A 20,496-nucleotide genomic window follows, 5' to 3' on the forward strand; every position below is an offset into this window, starting at 1 on the left:
GTGCTTTGCGATGCATCTCTTGTTGGTCTGGGACTGTATTTGTTATCCTACTGCTCATCAGCCAACTATAGAGTGTAGCTTTATTTGGAGATCTCATAGACTATATTGAGGTATGTGCCAGATCCTTTGGATGCATGTTCAAAGAGCCTGTGCTTGTCAACAAGATGAAGTTGCATTTAAACACAAACCCATTCGGGCACAACCATGAACAGCAGAATAAACGGTGACTATGATCTGAGTCATCAGAGCAGGTGTACTCCGAGATGTCTTAGACAAAGCAGAGACAGGAAGGTAGGGTAGCCCGAATCACATGACTCGTCAAGGACCGTTGCGAGCTGGGAAGGAGAGGGTGAGGCTTGATGTGGTGTGTGGGGCAAAGGTAAATTTGCAAGGTCGTAGACCGTTCTCTTCTTCCCAACGCCAAAGCCTCAACAAACAAAGTTTGTGTCTGAAGCTAGCCCGCCTCGTCTTGGCCAAGCGGGGAAGAACTGGCATTGCCGATAAGATGGGTTCAACCCATATTGTAGACTAAACCCGACAGGGCAGGAGCTAGGATGTGCCAGAAGGGCGTAATGAAAGGATCTACTTCTAGCGCGGGCGCTGGCACATTGACCCGACAGGGAAGATCATCCTTCTTCCTTCTTGAAACAAAGAAACAAACAGCAATCAAGCATTAGCGCTCATTGGCGCTGTGACGTGATGTGAGCCATGCGTAGGGACCGGTGAGCACTACTGCTTTTTTATGTTCTCTACTCCGGGGTAAAGCATCGAACCTGAACCCAAGGAGCGATTGTTGGAAACTCGGAGATTTTCATAAGTCCATTCCTGGACAGGGTCAGGGCAGTAAATCATCATATTCTAGCTAGCACGTATTCTATTCACTCTAAACCATATGTAATCTTTCACCCATGCACCCAGAGGGGGAGGATATAGCCCATACCCCACGGTTGCAACGCTCGGGTGTTCAGGGATGAGACTTGACCTCAACAAAAATAAAACATCGCATCACTTCAACAAGTACTCTCCAACCAATCCGGACAGCAGAATAATCCCCACAATGGCCGTTCCCTTCCCAAACCACCAAGCACAGCTCGCCGGCTTGCTCAGATCTACGACAACGAGCATAGTAGCCAACGCAAGCGCCTCGCCTCCACACGACGCCACAAAATACACGGCGGAGAACTGGCTCTGAACGCCCGTAAACACCAAGAGCGCGATCTGCGCAGCCGCCAAGACGGCAAGCGCCGGCTTCGTGTGATCGCCCAGACGAACGGCGAGCGAGCGCACGCCCGCCTTGATATCGTCCGCGCGATCCTGGTGCGCATAGACGGTATCGAAGATGACGGTCCAGAGGCCCGAGGCCACACACAGGCTGAGCGACGCGGCCGCCAGCCGGGAATCCGCACCCCCCTGGCCCTGCAGCAAGGCGAAGGGCGACACGGGGAACAGATCGAGCCCCAGCAGGGCGGCCGAGAAGGGGATCGCCGCCGCAAAGCCCACGCCAAGGATCATCTGCGGCATGTCGGTCACCCGCTTCCCCAGCGGGTAGACGCTGAGGATCAGCGTGGTCAGGCTCGCGTAGAGCGGGACGGCGGTCAGCCCCGCGGCTTGCTGCAGGGGACACCGCAGGGCCATCCCGGCCAGGAGGGCGACCTGGGCCGCGGCGAAGAGGTTGGCCTGCATCGTGGAGACCGCCCCACGCGCAATGGGCCGCCAGCGGGTCCGCGCGACCTGGCGGTCGAACTCCTGGTCGAAGTTGTCGTTCACGGTGCAGACGGCCCCGCGCAGAATGATCACCCACACGATCTGGTAGATTGCTGCTTCGACTAGGGCCCGAAGGGACACGGAAGGCAGGATTGCCGCGGCAAAGCTCATCCCGATCAGGTAGTGCCAGTAGAAGGCGAAGAAGCCGGCTGGGCGGTCCAGACGCATCAGTTCAGCGTAGGGGACCCAGCTGGCTGGCATCAGACGGAAGATGCCAGTGGAGGGAGGCTGGTATTGGGATTGTCCAGCAGAAGTTTGGGCTTGGCCCTTTGGAGTGAGCGTCATTGTGAGAAGTCTAACAAGGCAAGGAGATTCTGAGATAGAAACTTGAGTTGAAAATACTGATGAGTCTCTGTCCGGCTCACCGCGGGCTTCTCAGACCCTTTTTATAGACCGTTATCTCCAAATTAGCCACCTTGCCCTGACAAAAGTTCTCGTCAGCCCAAGCTGATATGACACTCAGTGCTTGTAGTCGTGCCTTTCCCGTTCCGGGTTAGCCGGCCGTTAGCCACGATATCATCAACCAACCGAGTTTCAGGGTCCATATTGCGATGCGGCTTTGCAAGTCTTGGCCGTCGAATTGCCAGCGTTGTTGACTTATTGTGGGCACGCCAATCTCGTATTCTGAGATCGTGCGCAGGAAAGGGTAAGGTGTAATACTCGAGTGATATTTTTTTTTTGCCGACTTGCATGAACGGGCACTCGTGGATGATTGATAAGCCTGCAGACTTGGCCCTCGTTTTGCTCCCCGTCTTCGACAATCCTTCGGATCCTCCAGGCTGCACAGAATTAGGGCCGTGGTCATAATATGTCGCCATGATTGGTCGGCTACTTCACCGCCCTGGCCCGTGGGGACAGATAGCCCTGATTTGGGACTCTGGTGGTCAGCATTGGTCACAAGAGTTCTTTCATCAGCGTGTCTCTAGGATGTGGGCAGTATTTTTCTATCTTTGAAGCTGCAATGCAGCAGTTCCATCCGATGAGGTCGGGACTAACCCTGGAAGAATTTTCGTGTCGGTTTGACCCGATGTGGGTCGCAATTGTGTGGGTTGCCGTGCCCGTGAGTGAGTGAGTGGTCTTCAGTCGCCGCCGAAAAGGGAAAGGCCCAAGTCGCTTGTTCCCGTCCCGCAGTCAGGCTGCCGTCGCATTCATAATGCTGATATAGCAACTGGTAAGTCAATTCACCCGTCATTTGGAAGTCGATGGAAGCCAGACTGGCACAACTCGCCACTGACCACTGCAATGATGTGTCCAGGTCTACTGCGTGGCATCTGGTGGGCTGTGTTCTACGAGCATTCTAGCCTGCCGTACGCGATCCAAGACGGTCGAATATATGTTGTGAAGTGTGTACGTACCGTACATATCCTCTAGGCTTGCCAGTTCTATTCGCAGTATTTTTCTCCAAACATCAACGAAACATCGTGTCAATTTCAAGCCCTAATACTACGCCGCATTGCGGGCAGCACGGCAACAGCTCTGAGGTGGGACGGAATGCCTGGGATCTGTCACCTCCCATGAGTCCATCTGCTCAAAAAAATGGAACTGAGCACCCTAGGGAAAGATCCACTTACGTTGGCATGCACCGTGACTCCCACATTCACCATCTCCGGGTTTGTGGTTTCAAAATGGGTCTCAAAGACTGCTTTGACTTTTTGGAAGAAGTTTGCACAAGGGTCTCGCTTCTGCCCGAATGTCATGCCGCGCAGTGTGCCCGTCTTGCGCACCTCCTCGATCAGCGCATCGACCTGACGGCGGGAGTTGTAGACCACCTTGCATGACCCGCTTGGCTGGGGCACGAGTTGGAAACGATGCAGCTGCGTAAAGCCGTCGAACCAGTGGTGGAGCTGATAGTTCGATCCGGGGACTTTGTAGCTAGCCGGTCCAGTCCGGTACAGGACTCCCGCGACGTGCGGAGGAAAGGACCCCATGACGGGCAGTTTGATGTGCTCGCGTTGCTCGGCCGTCGTTTCAAACTAACAGCAAAGCATTCAGTGGGCTGCTACGGGGAGTCGCGATCAGGCACGGACTGATACCTACCGCGGCATCGTTGGGCCAATCTTTGAATGGTTTAGGTTGAGGTTTTGTCTGGGCTTGTCTCATGGTTGCGCATTTGCGACGGAGACTAAGAACCGAAGAAATCTGGCGAGAGACCCCCGTTTTATATCCTGCTGTGACCTCAGGGTCGCCGAGGCAATAGACATGCAATGGGAGGTACCGCGGCCACGAGCTGATATTTGCGTGCAGGGGTCATAGATGGGTGCCTAGAGGGGGGATATTCTATTTATCTTTGGCCAGTTCGAGATTGGTGGCTTGTGAAGCGTGATGTCTGTACTCGCTTTTGGGTGAGGTTTGTGCTTAATTGACCCAACCCAACCCCTGCCGTCAGCAGTAGCACGTTGAGCTGTCACCTAGCACAAAGTATGATAAATGAATTAAGCATACGTACGGGGTAGCATCTGCCTGGTCAACAAGGCTGAACTCCTCTCGAAAAATCCGGAGAGAGCCTTATTGAAGATTATAAGAGACCAATTGTTGTGTACAGGTAGCTCCCAAACTCGGACGACAATTGGCGGGGGCATCTTCCTATACTGCAAAGCCTCCATCCAGGACGGCAACCAATCCTGCCTGAGGCACCAGAACAACGCCGCTACGGAAACCCTAACAAGTCACCTAGCAAGCAACGCCAGATTAATGCTTTCATAGTACAGTATCACATCGCCAAGGCAAAATATATGACAAGCTTACCTTGCTTCATCACAACCCTAATCAACCCCAAATGACGTAGTCCCAGTTAAGTGGACCCATCCAGGGTTCCAGCCTTCACGTTTTTCCCCACTTAGTCTCCAGCGGGCCAAGCCACAGTTTCGGTCAGCCTCACCCACGACCGTGTTTTTCTCTCAACCAGTCCCCCTCCACCATAACCAACTCTCATACTGTAGATATCCTCACACGGCACCCAATAAAGTAGATCCAATCATGTCCCCCAAAACCTTCATCATAACTGGCGCCTCGCGCGGTACGTCCACCACTTGCATCATGGCAATCTCCCTCTCTCCCCACCAAGGCTAACAACAACGAAGGAATCGGCCTGACCATTGCCAAGTACCTCCTCAGCAGCCCACAATCCCCCAATTTGGTTGTCGTCGCGCGGAGCCTTGCGCCCCTTCAAGCCCTGAAAGACCAGTACCCCAGCCAAGTCGAGGTCCTGGGCGGCGATCTCGCCGATCTCTCGCTCGGTCGGAAGGCCGTCGATCTGGCGCTGAAGGCCTTCGGACAGCTGGACGGACTCGTGCTGAACCACGGGACTCTGGGGCAGGTGGGGAATGTGGCCGAGGCGGACCTCGAGCAATGGAAGCACGGGTTTGATGTGAACTATTTCAGCTGTGTTGCTTTTGTACGTCAAGGCATCATCATGCCTGGAGGATCAACCGTCCCGGATGGACTAACGATAAGCAACAGGTGCAAGCATCTCTCCCCTCCCTTCGCGCCTCGCAAGGCCGAATTATGTTCACCTCATCCGCGGCTTCCGTGTCAGCCTTCAAGGGATGGGGCTTGTACGGCGCCACCAAGGCGGCCATGAACCATCTGGCGCTGACGCTGGGGGAGGAAGAGCCTGAGGTGGTCTCTGTGTCGGTGGATCCGGGCATCGTAGACACCGAGATGCAGCGGGGCATCCGGGAGGATCTGGCGACGAAGATGGATCAGCAGTTCCATTCGTTCTTTACCACCGTCCACAAGGATGGAGGGTTGCTGAGACCCGAGCAGCCGGGGCATGTTATTGCGCGGTTGGTGCTGGATGCGCCTCGGGAGTTGTCGGGGAAGTATCTTTTGTAAGTTCTCTTGCTTTGGTCTGTATGATGTTGAGATATCATGGCTGACGACGGGCAGGTGGAATGATGAGATTTTGGCCGCTTTTCAGTAGACTTCTTGCAGGGTTCTCTGCATGGAGGTGGATGATTCTAGACATAGAGGCCAGATATAGTAATAGCTACACTTTGTCTATAGGTTATATGCTGAGCTGTACGTTCTCGGGACGCTGAAGCCGCAGACTCGGGGAGGTGGTAGGCCTGTGGTGGTATAACTCACGTTGATATGGTTGGTGACATCCATGTACATTTTACGTGAGCAATTGCGGTTGCGAATCAATATGTTGTACAGTAGGTTCAAAGAAGTCGCAGGACCTTCCCATCTATAGCTGCAGAATGTGTGATAGGCATACCAGCACTTTGCTCCACGCTGTGCCCCCATAACGTTGGAGGTTGACCAGTGCAGCAAGGCTGACAGTGGAGAGCATCTCAGCTAGCTACGTCAAACATTGGGACCAAAGCTGACGCTGCCCGCAAAGCTGCCATGAACAGGGATAGTGAGAGGTAGGTACGCTACAATGGTACGAGAAGGAGCGAAGATCGCAATTTTCGGGTGGGAACGAACCGGCGTCCAGCGCCGTAGACCTTGAATTTCATCTACTTACTGCATCTGATGATCCTGCTCGGCGGTCTCCTTCACTCTCACCGCGAGAGCCACCCCCTCATCCCCGCCCTTGTTCTGGGCCTCGGCCTTCTGCCACAGCTCCGCGGCCTTTTCCCGCTTTCGCCTCACCTCCGCCTCCTCCGCCGCGGCCGCCCTTTCGAGGCGCTCGGCCTCGCGCAGCTGTTCCCGGCAGACAAGCTATTAGTCTCGCTTCGAACCAATCCGTCAATGCCTTCGGTTCGGACTTACCAGCTCCTCGTGGGAGGCGACCTTGCTCTCTAGCCCTTTGCGGGCCTGTCTTTTCTTTTGGACCTTCTTCAGGTCCTTCCTCCGCAGTGCCCGGGGGCGATTGTCGGCGGGGGCGACGATGGTGGCCCGGCCACCCGCGTTGACGATGATCTGCTGAGTGTTCGTCAGACACGCGTGCACAAGAGATAAGGCATCGACGAATGGTTACATACCTGCTGAGCGGGAGCCATGGTTATGGTGGTGGTTGTGGTTGTGGTTGTTGTGGTCGTTGTGCTTGCGCTTCATCAGCTTGGACACGCAACAAAAGGTCACCAAGATGGACTTCCTACCTGAGAGACGATGATTTGGGACGAAGAGGAAGGCGAAACAGAGAACTCGAAAGAGAGGCTGGAATGCAAAGCCATATATACACGCAGCGACCTGATCAAGCCGCTTTCCCTTCCCCTGGAGAACTCTCTCTGAACAGCCATCGATTACTTTCTCTATTATTTCGGGCCACTATAATTGTGTTGCAGACATTGAGTATCGGAGGAGCACGCTATTGATTATTGTGTTAAAGGCCTAGATTATGACTGTACTGATTGTTCCATTGTGGCCCTTTCTTGGTGGACATCAAGGATGGCCGGTGTTACGGTCTCAGGCTTCGGGCGCTTAACCATTGTTTAGCATTTCCGGAACTCACTTCCCATCAAATCAGAAGGCCTTGCCTATCGAATCGAGCGGAGATTGGATGGGAATGTTGCCGGCTGTCTCCTCAACAAATGACACCCTGATGACGTGGGCGAGGGAGATATAAAAGGCCTGGGACGGGAACGTGAGTAGGCAATATGTAAATTGCCCTCTCTTCTATCCATGTAGCTTCGGAAGATAGTGTCTTAAGCTTTGATCATGTTTTCAGTGCTACAATTTCAGCCTGATGTGCAACGTGGTTTACCGTTCTGGTACGCCGCGTGCACGGTGTGTGGGGGTGTATTCTGCGAATCCATCCCATGGAAGAAGCCTTTCAGGGCCGGTGAGCTAGCTTCCTGATTCCTTGCGTGAGATGTGTACATGCTTCCAGTTCATGCTGACATCAATTCAAGTTTATTGCACGACGTCCGGCATCAAGGTGACCCGGACCATCACGGCAGCCCCTAGCTCGCCGGAAGCACACGACGAGGCGCGAATACCAGGAGACACCGAGACCGATGATAGCTGGAGATCGGATGATGTGCCCGCGCATCGTCAGACCGACGTGTACCTCATCCATGAAGTATGTTGGCACCGTCTACTGGAGCATTTCGGCCCCGACGAATTACACCTAGGAAGTCTTTTCGAGGCATTGGAGCTGTCACCGTATACGCCGGGGCATTCTCACTACGCATTTACGCCAGATTCCCACCCCTCCTTCTGGTCGACTTTGCAAGATCAAGAGATTCGGCGTGAGGGCCGGTTCGGACTGCCCGCGCTGGAAGAGCTCATGCGCTTCCCGACAGACCCCCCTCGGCCTGCTCCGTATATCACAAAACGGCGGCGTACCTCCCACCGACGTCGAACGGGCAGGGATGGCTTCCAGCGTCTGCCCCTGGAGATCATCGAAGCGATTGCAATCTTGCTACCGACACGGGATGTTTTGCGTCTCCGTTGCGCGTCACGCGGATTTGTAGGCATTTTCTCCAGCCGCGCGTTTTGGAAAACGAGATTTGAGATCAATGGAGAACGGGGATTCCTGCTGCCCGTCCTCCGCAACTACTTTGAGAGGAAACGGAAGAGGAGGGGGCAGGAAGAGGAGGGGGAGATCGACTGGAGGCTGCTCTACCACTGCACCTGTAAGCTGGGTTGTGGTTGGGGGTTTCGCCTGGAGATTGGGACGTGGGAGGCGCTGCGCTGGGTTCGCGACACAGCTTTGGCGCTGCGTTCCGAGCGGCCTCGCCCACTCGACTTCCGCGGCATGGGCCTCCATCACTATGATAATACCCTCGTGCGGGGTACGTACCGGGAGGTTGTCGAAATCCACGCTCCGGTATGCCAGGTTGCGGTCTCCGTGTTGCAGGAGACCGCCGGGCCTTCCGTTACTGGACTGGAGTTCTTTTTCAAGGATGGATCCAGAGCCATGCTGGGCTACTCCTGTCCTGAAGCAAGGGAGATCCATGGGGAGACGCAGTGGAAACAGGTGGGCATGCCTAATCCGTACTTTTATCCCGGGGTTCGTGTAACCATCGACATCGAAAGTTTCCATGGATTTTCCGTACGCAACCATGTAGCTGGTGGTGTGGCCGGCGTTCTAATCTTGCCCGGGATGGGCTACAGTGTAGGCTATTTGGATACCGTAGAGCGCTTCTCAGTGGGCGATTATAACTTATCGCCCCAGCCATACTACCCTGCCTACAGCTGTCTTGATGAAGTATACCAAGTCACTGCCGTTTCCGATGTATGTCCTATTCTTGCCTTTGTTGGTGCTCTATGATGCATACTGTATTAACGATTGCTTTGCTGACGGTGTCCCTGGGGTCGTCAGCATCGAAAGATCATTGACTTAGGAGTGCTGGGGAGAGGACGAAGACGCCTTGATCAGATATCCGAAGATAAATGGCAGGAAGTAGCGAAATGCCTCAAAGGAGTGGGTTTGATACCAGCGCACTGGAACTTGAGTTAGGGTCTGGGTTTTAGGCTGATTGCTGGGATCCGATGTGATCTCATTCAAAACCTGCTGCTTGGGAAATTGGTACTCCGTCTTCATATGCTGCAGCAGAACGGTCTCCCATGATCCCAAATGGCCTCGAAAACGCCTCCCCTTGTCCATCGTATTTTCAATAAGTGCTCTTCATTCTCACCAAAGACTTGCCGGTCGAAGTGTCGCGCCCTGAGCAACCCTGCCCAGTGGGTAGCAAGGAATCAGGTCAGCTATGGTGGTCGGTTGAATGCTGGAAAACCCCCATTTGTCCTTTAGCTCGCTTGCCACACATTGGCTATGTGACTTTTTGATGCTCTCATTGATACTGCTGCCCACTTGAACCGTCAGGCCTGCTTGCCTTAGGCAGCGGTGGCTTCACGGTTTCCTTCGATTGCGAGTCAAAGGCTTTCTCCCTGTGATCACACACCGCATGGAATGCCACATCCAATTGAAATGGTGCATTCCCTTACTAGAGCTCTATATCTGGCTATTTTCACCTTAGATGGGTAGGAGGAAAAGAAGAAAACAGAACGCTACACATTGTATCTGTACAAGTGCAGGAGCCTAGTACTAAGTGATGTATAATCTGCCTCATAATTTACCTACTACTAGTTTATCTCTTTTTATTTTTCCCCTACCTTCTCCATTTGCTAGACTATGATGACACCTGCGAGAGATGTGTAAGATGCTTGGACTTTGACTACGGCAGGATATTTTGAAAGAACAAGCTAAGGCCACCGAGGTGAGCGGCAAGCAAGCAGCCTGGCAAGGCGCAGGGCCGCCGTCAATTTGTATTCTACTCTCATATATTGAAGCAATTAGTGGAGATCTACAGTAATTCATTGCACCACTTGCAAATGGGGAAGATGTTCACGGAGGGTACTGTAATCAAGAATAAATCATGAACCAAGCCAGCAGTCATCAGGTCGGTTTGGTGCGCACTAGGGTGAATATGTCCCTTAATACTTGTTGATTCTGTTGCTAACCATGGAAGCTCAATTTTCGAGAGTAACGCAAGAAAGAACACAATGTGGAGTAACACATATCTCTATGCTGAAGGATAAAGAGTAAAAGATACTTAGTCATATTATGCTTCCATCTGAAACCAGGTGTGAACATTCACTTGCCTTGGGTCAATAAACGTGTTATACCGTTTGACACGGGCAGACAACACCGCCATGGCTAGTCTAAATTGCATGAGATATATTCTTGTACTTTGACGCACTCTGAAATTCTAGCAGTCGCTTTTTCTCTCCAAAAGTCCCTAGTACACGTGTGACTAATCCCCCAAACCAGATCTTCCTTCGAAAAGCAGGTCTTTTCGCGCGACGAACTCCTGAGGATTGGACCAAGATGCAAGCGCAAGCGCAACCCCCGCAACCGGCAGCACCCCAGTTCGCATCAGTACAAGAATACTGGACATTAGGCGTGATCCGTCGGTACATGAGCATTCTACATCCTGCGCAGGGTGGACCTCAGCCATATGAGCTAGCAGTGGACAACTTCTGGCTCAATGTCTTGCGACATTACTTTCCGCTCCTTAATAATTATAGCGTGGAGCGAGAGTCCTACACCCACCAGCGGAGACGATACATGGCCAATGTGGTTGTTGCAAGACTCGGAAACAACAGGTTGCAGAAGGTGGTCATCGTTCGGAAGGCAAACGGTTTCCGAGCGACACTCAGCCTGGCTGGGAGCAAAGGTACAGATGGACACAGTTGAAGAGTCAGCTGCGGAGAAGCCTTACCGGCGCTCGTAGGAGCAGTCGGACCCAATCTACCATGTATGGCATTGCAGCCGTTGGTGACAGGGTTCGATTCTACCAGCTGCAGCAGGGCTTAAACCGAATGGCTCCCTTTGTCGCTGATCCTCAGAACCCTCCACTTGAAGCGCCCATCCTGAGTATCCACGGAGACCGGAATATGATAGATCGGCTGATCAGGATGATCAGGACCGACTTTGGGCACTAGGCGACGACACCGGGGATGATGCTCTGAGCATCAGCAGGACTAGGTGACGGCTTTTATTTTTGAGCTCGAAACCAGGGGCCTGTATCAGCAAGGCTAAGGGGCGGTTCTGCGAACCAAAACCTCAGGACTTGTAGCAAACCATCGGTTTGCTGTCGTCGCGTTCAGAAGCCATCATCCCCCCTTGGAGGACTCTGGAAGTCCCTCCGTGGCATCCTCTCTTCGGTATCGCCGGGGGCAGGGAGCCTCGGAGAGATTTCTGAGAGAGATACACGCATCAAACGAGCGGTGAGTTCTCGATAATGCCCCTTCCCCAAGCTCGCATTCTCGGACGCTGAGCCTGTCAGACGATTCTGCAGACATGAAAGACTTGTGCATACGTTCTACCTCAATCTCACAGCATTCTAGGCCAAATTATGTCGAATTGTCCATTGTCTTCGGTCACTCGCCAGCTAAAGCCAATGACCGCAAAGCAACAATCACCCCGGTGATCAGCACAGCCTTTTATTTTCCTCGGCAATCCGCACGCACGATGTTCGCTACGCGGCTATAGGTGTTGAGCAGTGTACTCCACTAGTTGCGCTGAGACTGTCCTTTTGCTTATATCCTCTTATCCCATACAATTGACCGCGTGCAAACTCCATACCTATAGTTGCAGGAGCCGCCTTGTGGCCTCAACCTCTTTCCTTTCCTCTAATCACGGCAGTTCCTCGTCCCCCTACTCAAATAACTCAGCATCAGATCTGCCCCTCACGCCGGCCTCCCCCGCCAACCTCGGAATCAACTTGCGCGCATTCCCGAAATAAACCCCCTCGCGCATCTCCTCCGACATCTCGCACCCATCCAGCTCCTCCAAGAAAGCCGGATACGCCGGCAACGGGGCGTAAGGGAAGTCACTCTACCAGCACAGTCAGCCCGCGCACACAAACCCTTCCCCTCCACTTGCCTCCCCGGAAAGAACAAAAGCCAAAAGGGCTGAACAGAAGGATAAAACCCACCCCATAAAGTATCTTATCGCCCGGCACCATCCGCCGCAACACCTCGACGACCTGCGGCGCCGCCGAAAGGGCGAGATCGAAGTGGAAACTCCGGAAATCCGCCATGACCTGCTCGTAGGTCGTGCCGACGACATACCCGGCCGCGAGGTCCGGCGCCTTGCGGAGGGGCGTCGCCAGCCGGGTGATCAGATACGGCAGGGTGCCGCCGGCGTGCGAGAGAATCACCGGGCAATCTGGGTACTTGCGGCGGGTGCCCTGCAGGATCATGTCCATGGCGGTGCGGGTGGTCTCGTGCGGGTAGTCGATGACGGGCTGCGGGAGGTGGGCGTTGACCGCGGTCGGGTCGGCCGGGTGGGTCGGGTGCACGAACACCACGCACTGGCGGCGGTGCAGCTCCGCCCAGATCGGCTCGAGGGCCGGGTGGCCCAGGTATGCTTGCGTGGCGGCGGAGGTGCCGTAGCGCGTGAACAGGGTGACGCCGTCGGCGTGCAGGGTGTCCAGGGCGTAGGCCAGTTCGGCGAGGGCCGCGTCTGGATGCAGGGAAATGTCTGGGAGGTTGGCGAAGAACCCGTAGCGGTCGGGGTGCTTGTCGCGCAGGTCTGCCGCGTACTCGTTCAGCTGTCGCGCCAGCTTGTATGAGGCTTCGCCTTGGAGGATGCAGGCCCCGGGGGCTGTGGTCGAGAGGATCGCCGTGCGGATCCCCAGGCGTTTCATGAGGAGCTCGGAGCGCAGCGGGCTCCAGCTGGGGGTGGGCCAGCCGCTTGGGTCACCTTGCTTGTTGGTTAGTTTTGGTTGATTAAATAGAGTGGTGGTTGACTTGGTCATTGGACATGCCTCCTGCTGCTTCAACGGCTTTGGTGATGGAATATCCCAGCATTAGTAGTGGTTGTTGTTACAGTGCCGGAGTTAGGGCTGGGCTACACGAACCTTCCCTGTAGAACGAGGGCACGAAATGGTGGTGGGTGTCGATCTTGTTGACGGGCGGTGGGTGAGTCCATGCCAGGATCTTCCCTTGCAGCCAGTCCATCCCGTGGTCCGTCATCTCGTTGAGTTTGGATTTCCAGGTCCAGGGTAGAAGCCAATTCAACAATGCAAGCAAGAACCTATAAAGCATTCGATCACGAGGAAAAATGGTGAAGATGCTTGAGAGCATAACCTTCGGGCTAGAGAGGTAGGGTCTTTTTATTGCACTCAATCCAGGAAGTAAGTATATCGGGTGCGTTCCGGACCCCGCCCGGGCATGCGCCGACCGTTCCGGCCACGGCACAGCCCTCGTCTACTTTGTACAATTTAACACAATAACTACATCATAGCCATAGAATCTCCTATCCACATCTGCAGTTCACCGGATATGATATCATCAGCCCTAGACAAGCTTTCCCGCAACCGGATCGATCTTTTGCCGGCCTTTAAAGTCCACCGCTAAGGATTGCGAGCGATTTCGGATGATAGTCTGGAACCATTCCGGCGCACCTCGCTGTTTAAATTCGATACACAATCAGTATCAACAGATCTCGCTTGTCCTAACCGGAGATTGAAATATGAATCGAAGCTTACCAATCCAGCAAAAAGCCGAAAGATCCCCGGTAAGTAAATGGTCCGACTCAACCCACCGACCAGAGTGTCAACGATCGCATCCACCACCGTGTCCGCATGCAACAGCGGCATGAAGAAATGGGATTGGTTGGTTTCCCCTTTAAACATCGGGGTTTTGGTAAAACTCAGGACCAAAAGCGAGGTTCGAATTTTGGGAGCATTGTGGCGAAATGTGAGCTCTTGCGATAGACACTATCGCGGAGACTTGGTTAGCGTACACCGGTGCTTGCCGGGTCTATCCCGGCCGGGAAACATAAGAGACAATATATACCTCATGAAACGCGATTAACCCGGCCTTGGAAGCCGCGTAATCCGCCAGTCCCGCCGGGGGAATATATGCACTCATTGAGGAGACGTTGACAATATGGCCATGCTGGCGGTGAATCATGCCGGGAAGGAATTCCTTGGTCAGGAGGAACGGGGCGAGGAGGTTCGTCTTGAAGGTGATGCTATTATCGTGGTACGTCCCCTCCGCTACGGTTTGGCCGCGCGAGAGCCCGGCATTGTTGACTATATTCGGCTTCATGTCAGCCAGAACCCTAACTCTTCCTTGTTGGTGCTTTTCTCGTTTCGACTCACCCAAGACAGATGGGTCGCCAACCTCAGACCGAATCTTCTCACAAAGGGATGCAATCTGGTTCTCATCGCTCAGATCACATTGATAGTAGGTAATGCGGTCGTTCTCTATTTGTTTCCCGAGAAACATAGCGAGTTTCGTAGGTTAGCTCGCCTTCTAGTAGAAGTTCCAGGTCCAGCATCTTGCTTCCAGCCAAAAATGAGATAACACCAACCGGGCACGTAAGTCAAAGGGATGATATCGACGACCACGACGCGGGCTCCCATGGCCGCTAGGCGCTGAGCGACTCCTGCCCCCAGCCCGCCACTACCCCCAGTGACCACCACAATCTCTTTCGTCCAGTCACCATTCCACATATGATCGATGGTCCAGTTGTTTCGGCTTTGCCTACTGAGATACGTGTTGAGCCAGAGGAGGGCGCTGGCTATAGCGAGGTACTGAGCAAGTTGCGTGTAGAGCGGCGACGATATCCCCGCCTTCTGCGCAACGCACCAGGCAGGGATGCTGAAACCGGGATAGAGAACCGTCTTGCGTAGGCCCGTGACAATAGGATCAATATACAATCCCTCGCGAGGGAGGAAGCTTCTCCTTGGGGTAAACATGCTCTTGGTCGTTAGGCGAAAATTGCACACAGCAGAGAAAGCAGACTGTATTGATAGTACAGATCCTGAGGGTCTCCTGCCTTTCCGAATATAAATCATCCACAGTGATCTTTGGGGGGAGGGGGCGGATTCGAGATGAAGACCCGAAACGCGGGGGAAGTGGAAATAATACTTGAATACCGGTGGTTACCGGAGACCAAAGAATGACCCGCCCGGGAACTTTCCGGTTCTTTCTTACCGTGTACTGTACCGGTACCAGCCTGGAGATGAGTGAAAGCTCCTATAATGAAACCACGACCACTGAATGAGGATATAGGTTCTTATCAGGTGAGTAGTGAGTGCTTTGATGACAGTCTCAGTGGCTTGGATCTCCCGACCAGAATTCACCACTACCTAGCCACGGCGGTAAGTCCGGAATATCCACCCATGAAAAGAGACCAAGGTTTTCTGCACTCAGATTGTTATCGGCAGAGTATGAACACAGGTTCGAAGTCACGGAGTTCCCTGGCACTTCCTCTGAATCAGGCAAGTTCACATCTCGATGGATGGTGAGAGCGTAAGATTCCGCAACAACTCTACTTGTGCCGTCTGCAGCGTTCACACTGGGTTCGGGAGAGGGCTGACAGCGGCTAGCGACTTGGTTGAAGGTGGTCTGCAAGAAGTGGAGAGAGGTTCGCGCCGAGTGGCTGTAAGTCGCCATGTCTCCAAGGATCCTTTCACATTTGGCCCAGCTTTCTTGGATCAGAGAGGCGCCTATCGACCTCAACAACGATGGCATCGAGTAGGACATGACCAGGACGAGTGCTGCGGTGGTTGTATCTATAGCACGCATCTTCAATCAGGAACCGAGGAAAGGAAAGAGGAATTGAGGGTCGTCTTACAAAAACCATTGTACCACCATGCACCTGTAAATGTAGTCCAGCAGGTGTCGTAGACCGCTTGAATGAGATCGACTGCGGTCATAAGGCAGGTCTCGGCACATTTATCCGCAATGCAGGAGTAAAGTGTATTGTCGGTGTTTTGGGTGAGCGGGACACGACCAGGCTCACTCCCATCGCCTTGAGCACTGTGTGAAGCCGTCTCTGAGTAGCACTGAGTGAAGATACGTCGGTAAAGCAGGAGGCGGATGTGACAGTACCTACACACTGTGAGTCAGAGACTTGAATTGGGCAGGAGTCAAGGGGTTCTATAATGCTCACCGTACGTGGAGAACATTCCGCTGCCGTTCCAAAGTGGGGGAGGGCTCTGTGCCGCCATATGTCGACCTTGGCACGGTCCAGTCAAGATATGATGGTAAAGTGGACTTGTAGACATGAAGCTGTTTCTCCAGCTCGATCACATTATCTACGTTGAAGTCTTTCGGGAGATTCGAGGGGGTAGGGTCCTCCTCCGACTGGCTATTCCATGTATTATACACGTCGGATAGGATCTTGCCGAGAATTTGGTGTAGTTGAATTGACGCAACATAGAAGCTCATTTCTGATCGTATTGCTTCGGTTTCAGGTGACACAGAAGCGTCTAAAGAACGCGGCAGTGGAAGAAAGGCGAGATGACTAGTCATGCTGGGTCGGCCATGTGTCATGCTGACTAGGCTAGATGCATGAAACGCTATCAGAAATGATGCGCCGAGTTAGGGATGAAATATGGGGCACTTACATGTCGAGCATTACACAACCATGCCATGTTCGCCGGCGCACATCACCTTCCAACGAGGTGCACGGAAAGCGACTGTCATTTTTGTGCAGGCCCAGCCCCTGCGCGATTCGACATGCCAAACCGATTGCATTCCAGCATCGACTGGGATACGGGGTGCTCTGCAGATACAGGGCGGTGAGGAGAAGCGTTTGGACTACCCCGATCGTGTTATGCTCCAGAATGTCTAGACCAATGAACCGTTTGCTTCGCAGGAAGAAGGAGTGGGCGGTCGACTCTCGTTCTTGAATTGGGATCTCCGCGAAATGGCAGGCCAGCGCGAACATGGCATTCAAGGCCGCGTGAAACACAATCGATCTAGGGCCTGAGTCGAACTGCCCACCCAGACCGATGTTAAGTTTCGACAATTGATTCATGGGTTCTTTCTCGGACCTCCAGAGGTTCTGGTACGCCAGTTCAAAGTTAGACCTGTCAAAAAAGGGGTATATGCAAGCTACCCGGTCCCAGTAACATTCGAGTAGCTGGTCAGCCACCGAGCGGGGGGGCAGTGTATAGTCATCCGGTCGATAGCAGGTGTTCGCAGACTCCTGGAATTCATAATTAGGAGTGCCCTGGGAGTCTGCGCCAATCGGCCCCGATGAATGTGGGCGTAGAGTCATCCGCGCGAAGCGCATGAGTGAAGCAGTGGAGGAGGAGCCATAGTACTCTTTGGCAGGTACAGGTGCAGGCGTACGCAAACACCCGTCCGGTGCGGATATCTGGCCCATTCCCGTAACATGACCAGGGCTTTCGAAGTGCGGCGACGCAGAGCTGGGGTCGTCGTCGAAGGTGTCTACCTCTCCTGTTCCATGATTATGTATTGTTTCTGGTACGGTGGCAGTGGGTTGTACACCATGAAGGGCACTGTTCGCGTGGTCGATACTTCCCTGTCCCCCTTGAAGCTCTCGAGACGACGCTGGAGACTGACGCTCATGTTGTGGTTGTTCTGCTAAAAGGCTCACACCCGAAGAGCTCCCTTTCGTTGCAGATAATGACACTCCAGCTCGAGCGCATGCATCTTCAAGTTCCTGAATCCGTAGGTGCAAGGCGCGCATGTACCTGAGCCACTCTTTCAGCAATAGCACGAATTCATCATCGATACCAACGACTTACTCATCTTGACTTGCAGTTCTGGCGTTATCCATGGTATATACGCAACCGCGAGCGCCATGGGGGCGTCGTAGGCATGGACCACATGTGGGTTTCACGCCATCGCACCGAGTCTTCTTCTCTCGGCAAACATCGCAGGCGAGGGCGATCTTCCGACGCGACGCGCGTTGTGGTTTAGTGACTCCGCCCGTTTTGGGAGGCATGCTGCAAAGAAACAAAAGGCAAAGCACGAAGGACGAAATGGATGGCAGAAGGCAAATTGAACTGCGGTTTTGTCTTTCAGTTCGTTTTGGGTTGAATTGCGGGGCTGGGGAAGGATATAAGCATCAGTCAGGGGGGGTGCCGAGAACCGCGGCGCGGCGCGGAAGGCAGAAAGCGCGCCCCACATCCATGGGAAAACCTGTTCGTGTTGGGGAGAGAATCAGCTCAATCCTCTGTTTGTTGACCTTCGACTACATTGAGCTTTTCCTAAGACCCTGAATAAAAGCAGCAATACTTCTCTTCCCACATCTTGCTTTACTGATCCGTCAATGAGACCTTGTATTTATCGATCACGTGATTACAAGGTCCGGCCTTCTTGTGCCCCATGATACATTGACACGCCATAAACTTTGAATCATAATCACAATTCCGCACCGCAGCCTCAAAAGTCCCATCAAAAGAGGAAATAGTGACGAGACAGAGTCCAATTGTGCAAGACAAGATATAGAAACACTTCAAGCACCCAACTCCTGGGTTAGATCGACTGGAATGAGGTGCAAATACCGCTTCGACATTCCGAGCAGAGCTAGAAGGAGAATGAAAAGCAGGATTCGCGACGCTGACCGATTCTTCAGACCGTTTCTTCTCTGCCACTGAATCTTTGATGTCAGTCAAATTTATAGAAAGGAAAAGACCTCGTATTGGAAGGCCCCCTTACCTTGATATGCCAATCCGACCACGTCGGGAACAGGCTGCGCCACCAGAAATGCGCCTGCGTCCAAGGATACGATATCGAATTCCACTTCGACTCGTTTAGGTACCACTGATTCAAGCATGGGTATAAGCTTTCAAGCACATTCAGGGGCACAGGTTACTGTAGGCAGAGCACACTTACCGAGACACAACCAGCATTCCACACACGCTTTCTCAGTGCCCCCTGAACCCAGTAGACATAGCTTCTCTCGGCTTCCTGTTTTACTTCCACAGCCGAGGCAGAGCCGCTCAAAACAGGCTTCAAGATGCGGAGTGCATAATTGATAGAGCTGTTCGAGGCATAAAAACGTCAGAAAAAGAAACTAAGGAAGATGAAGATCCAAAGGACAATACGCACTTCTCTGCAGCCATCAACGCCGAAGTATGGCCCGTGGCCGCATTCGGTCCCAGCAGCAAAAAGAAATTTGGGAACCCGCTCATGACGGAGCAATTGTAGGCAGACGGACCGCCATACTGGGCCCAATGCTCGCTCAGGCTCGCCCGGTTGCGACCGACGATGTTCATGTATGGGGCAAATGTATTAGTCTCGAAGCCAGTGGCGAGCACAATCACGTCGGCAGGAATGATATCTCCCTGCTTTGTTTGTATGCCCTCGGGGACGATCTTGACGATTTCGACATTGGTTAGAGTGATTTTGTCATTGTGCAGAGAGTCGAGATAGCCGCAGTCGATAATGCGCCGCTGGAGCATATGAACGTCAGCCATGGTACATATCTGCTTCTAGTTGATGCGAACCTTGCACCCGACGTCAAAGTCTGGAATCAGGAGGTCATGGTACTTGGCCGGGGCAGTGGCCCGCATGTACTTCTCCAGTTTGGTCTTGCGCTGCGCTCGCAGTCGGGCGGCTGCCTTGGTCATGGGAAAGAGAAAGTAGTCGCTTTCCGCCGCGAGGAAGATGTGCAGACGATGCAATCTCATCGTGAAGGGGATGTAACGGAAGATCCATTGCAGGAGAGGCGGATATGCGAAGTTATGCGTCGGGGAAACCCAGTGTTTGGACCGAATGATTTGAGTCAGCGACTCGACTTTGCCAGCAATGGCAGGCACAATCTGAGCCGCTGTGCCTGTGTACGTCAGAGCAAGAAGATAAAGTTAGCAGGAGGCCATTGAATGGCCGTTGCGTTCGTCATGAGTGTTCCCTTACAGCCGTTCCCAATGACAATCACCTTCTCCCCATCCAAGCTAACACTATGGTCCCATCGCGCGGAGTGGAAGATGGCACCACGAAACTCCTCTGATCCGGGAATCTCGCAGCGACGAGGCTTCACCAGTTGACCACTGGCAGCGAACAGGATCTGACATTCGTGAGTGAATTCACGGCCCGTCCTGACATCCCGTAAGTAGAGGAGCCATCGAGCCGCATCGTCTCTCCACACGCATTGGGTGACTTCGGTGGGGAGCACCATCTTCTCGCGGAGGTGATACTTATCCATAACACATTCATGATACTGTTTGATCTCCTGGTTGGAAGGGAGCATTCTGGTCCAGTTGGCATTCAATTCGAACGAGTAACTGTACAGTGCGCTGGGCACATCGCAGCCGCATCCAGGGTAGGAATTGATGTACCACGTTCCCCCACTGACGGGGTGTCTATCAAAGAAACGGATATCATCCAAGCCGTACCATCGCTGCAAGGTTGCGCCAAGAGCAACAGCTGACAACCCAGTGCCAATGCAGGCAATTTGGCTGTACGATGGAATTTCAGGGGAAACCGGCAACAAGGGATCTTTAGAAGCCATGTCTACTGCGGCAAAAAATTGATGCGCTTATAGTTATGCTAGGGAGGAAATCTAGTGCTAAGAGTTGGTGCTCAAGATCTGCTTTGTATATGTATGCACCGTGA

General features: G+C 53.3%; 9 protein-coding genes across 9 annotated transcripts; 2 read left to right on the top strand and 7 right to left on the bottom strand.

Moving 5' to 3' along the window:
- Positions 1–1,005: 1,005 nt before the first annotated feature.
- Positions 1,006–2,176, bottom strand: BO72DRAFT_428940 (4-hydroxybenzoate octaprenyltransferase; the record flags this gene model as incomplete). The annotated part of the gene is made up of 1 exon (XM_040943056.1): positions 1,006–2,176. The coding sequence occupies exon 1, from the start codon at positions 2,047–2,049 to the stop codon at positions 1,006–1,008; it is 1,044 nt and encodes a 347-aa protein (XP_040801271.1). The 5' UTR covers positions 2,050–2,176.
- Positions 2,177–3,131: 955 nt separating this feature from the next.
- On the bottom strand, positions 3,132–3,864 carry BO72DRAFT_468560 (uncharacterized protein; the record flags this gene model as incomplete). The annotated part of the gene is made up of 3 exons (XM_040946910.1): positions 3,132–3,146; positions 3,336–3,737; positions 3,802–3,864. The coding sequence occupies 3 exons, from the start codon at positions 3,862–3,864 to the stop codon at positions 3,132–3,134; spliced, it is 480 nt and encodes a 159-aa protein (XP_040801272.1).
- A 790-nt stretch (positions 3,865–4,654) lies between these two features.
- On the top strand, positions 4,655–5,902 carry BO72DRAFT_527738 (SDR family oxidoreductase). The gene is made up of 4 exons (XM_040950133.1): positions 4,655–4,780; positions 4,845–5,158; positions 5,224–5,594; positions 5,653–5,902. The coding sequence occupies exons 1-4, from the start codon at positions 4,741–4,743 to the stop codon at positions 5,684–5,686; spliced, it is 759 nt and encodes a 252-aa protein (XP_040801273.1). The 5' UTR covers positions 4,655–4,740; the 3' UTR covers positions 5,687–5,902.
- Positions 5,903–6,231: 329 nt separating this feature from the next.
- On the bottom strand, positions 6,232–6,713 carry BO72DRAFT_458833 (uncharacterized protein; the record flags this gene model as incomplete). Its single annotated transcript, XM_040946398.1, has 3 exons — positions 6,232–6,414; positions 6,484–6,633; positions 6,696–6,713. 3 exons carry the CDS (start codon positions 6,711–6,713, stop codon positions 6,232–6,234), a joined length of 351 nt encoding a protein of 116 aa, XP_040801274.1.
- An 833-nt stretch (positions 6,714–7,546) lies between these two features.
- BO72DRAFT_377965 (uncharacterized protein) lies at positions 7,547–8,929 on the top strand (the record flags this gene model as incomplete). The annotated part of the gene is made up of 2 exons (XM_040941286.1): positions 7,547–7,997; positions 8,130–8,929. The coding sequence occupies 2 exons, from the start codon at positions 7,547–7,549 to the stop codon at positions 8,927–8,929; spliced, it is 1,251 nt and encodes a 416-aa protein (XP_040801275.1).
- Positions 8,930–11,782: 2,853 nt separating this feature from the next.
- BO72DRAFT_428947 (amidohydrolase family protein) lies at positions 11,783–13,231 on the bottom strand. The gene is made up of 4 exons (XM_040943057.1): positions 13,029–13,231; positions 12,936–12,953; positions 12,102–12,871; positions 11,783–12,001 (listed from the first exon to the last, which is right to left on the bottom strand). Exons 1-4 carry the CDS (start codon positions 13,213–13,215, stop codon positions 11,822–11,824), a joined length of 1,155 nt encoding a protein of 384 aa, XP_040801276.1. The 5' UTR covers positions 13,216–13,231; the 3' UTR covers positions 11,783–11,821.
- A 236-nt stretch (positions 13,232–13,467) lies between these two features.
- On the bottom strand, positions 13,468–14,876 carry BO72DRAFT_378025 (NAD(P)-binding protein; the record flags this gene model as incomplete). Its single annotated transcript, XM_040941289.1, has 5 exons — positions 13,468–13,578; positions 13,659–13,889; positions 13,969–14,207; positions 14,277–14,381; positions 14,489–14,876. 5 exons carry the CDS (start codon positions 14,874–14,876, stop codon positions 13,468–13,470), a joined length of 1,074 nt encoding a protein of 357 aa, XP_040801277.1.
- Positions 14,877–15,231: 355 nt separating this feature from the next.
- Positions 15,232–17,881, bottom strand: BO72DRAFT_377995 (uncharacterized protein; the record flags this gene model as incomplete). The annotated part of the gene is made up of 5 exons (XM_040941288.1): positions 15,232–15,695; positions 15,758–16,014; positions 16,076–16,468; positions 16,533–17,627; positions 17,682–17,881. 5 exons carry the CDS (start codon positions 17,879–17,881, stop codon positions 15,232–15,234), a joined length of 2,409 nt encoding a protein of 802 aa, XP_040801278.1.
- A 665-nt stretch (positions 17,882–18,546) lies between these two features.
- BO72DRAFT_377834 (flavin-containing monooxygenase) lies at positions 18,547–20,392 on the bottom strand (the record flags this gene model as incomplete). Its single annotated transcript, XM_040941281.1, has 5 exons — positions 18,547–18,702; positions 18,775–18,922; positions 18,991–19,334; positions 19,389–19,717; positions 19,798–20,392. The coding sequence occupies 5 exons, from the start codon at positions 20,390–20,392 to the stop codon at positions 18,547–18,549; spliced, it is 1,572 nt and encodes a 523-aa protein (XP_040801279.1).
- Between the last annotated feature and the right edge of the window lie 104 nt (positions 20,393–20,496).

The sequence above is a fragment of the Aspergillus fijiensis genome (genome assembly GCF_003184825.1).
Source record: "Aspergillus fijiensis CBS 313.89 unplaced genomic scaffold BO72scaffold_23, whole genome shotgun sequence".
Taxonomy (NCBI): Eukaryota; Fungi; Ascomycota; class Eurotiomycetes; order Eurotiales; family Aspergillaceae; genus Aspergillus; species Aspergillus fijiensis.

What these genes read in the sequence shown, in the direction of transcription:
- BO72DRAFT_527738 (XM_040950133.1), top strand. Translation starts at nt 4,741, where the DNA reads ATGTCCCCCAAAACCTTCATCATAACTGGCGCCTCGCGCG. An exon ending in CATAACTGGCGCCTCGCGCG is followed by an intron (nt 4,781 to 4,844) that starts GTACGTCCACCA and finishes ACAACAACGAAG; the next exon opens with GAATCGGCCTGACCATTGCC. An exon ending in ATTTCAGCTGTGTTGCTTTT is followed by an intron (nt 5,159 to 5,223) that starts GTACGTCAAGGC and finishes GATAAGCAACAG; the next exon opens with GTGCAAGCATCTCTCCCCTC.
- BO72DRAFT_428947 (XM_040943057.1), bottom strand. Translation starts at nt 13,215, where the DNA reads ATGCTTTATAGGTTCTTGCTTGCATTGTTGAATTGGCTTCTACCCTGG. An exon ending in GCGATAAGATACTTTATGGG is followed by an intron (nt 12,002 to 12,101) that starts GTGGGTTTTATC and finishes CTGTGCTGGTAG; the next exon opens with AGTGACTTCCCTTACGCCCC.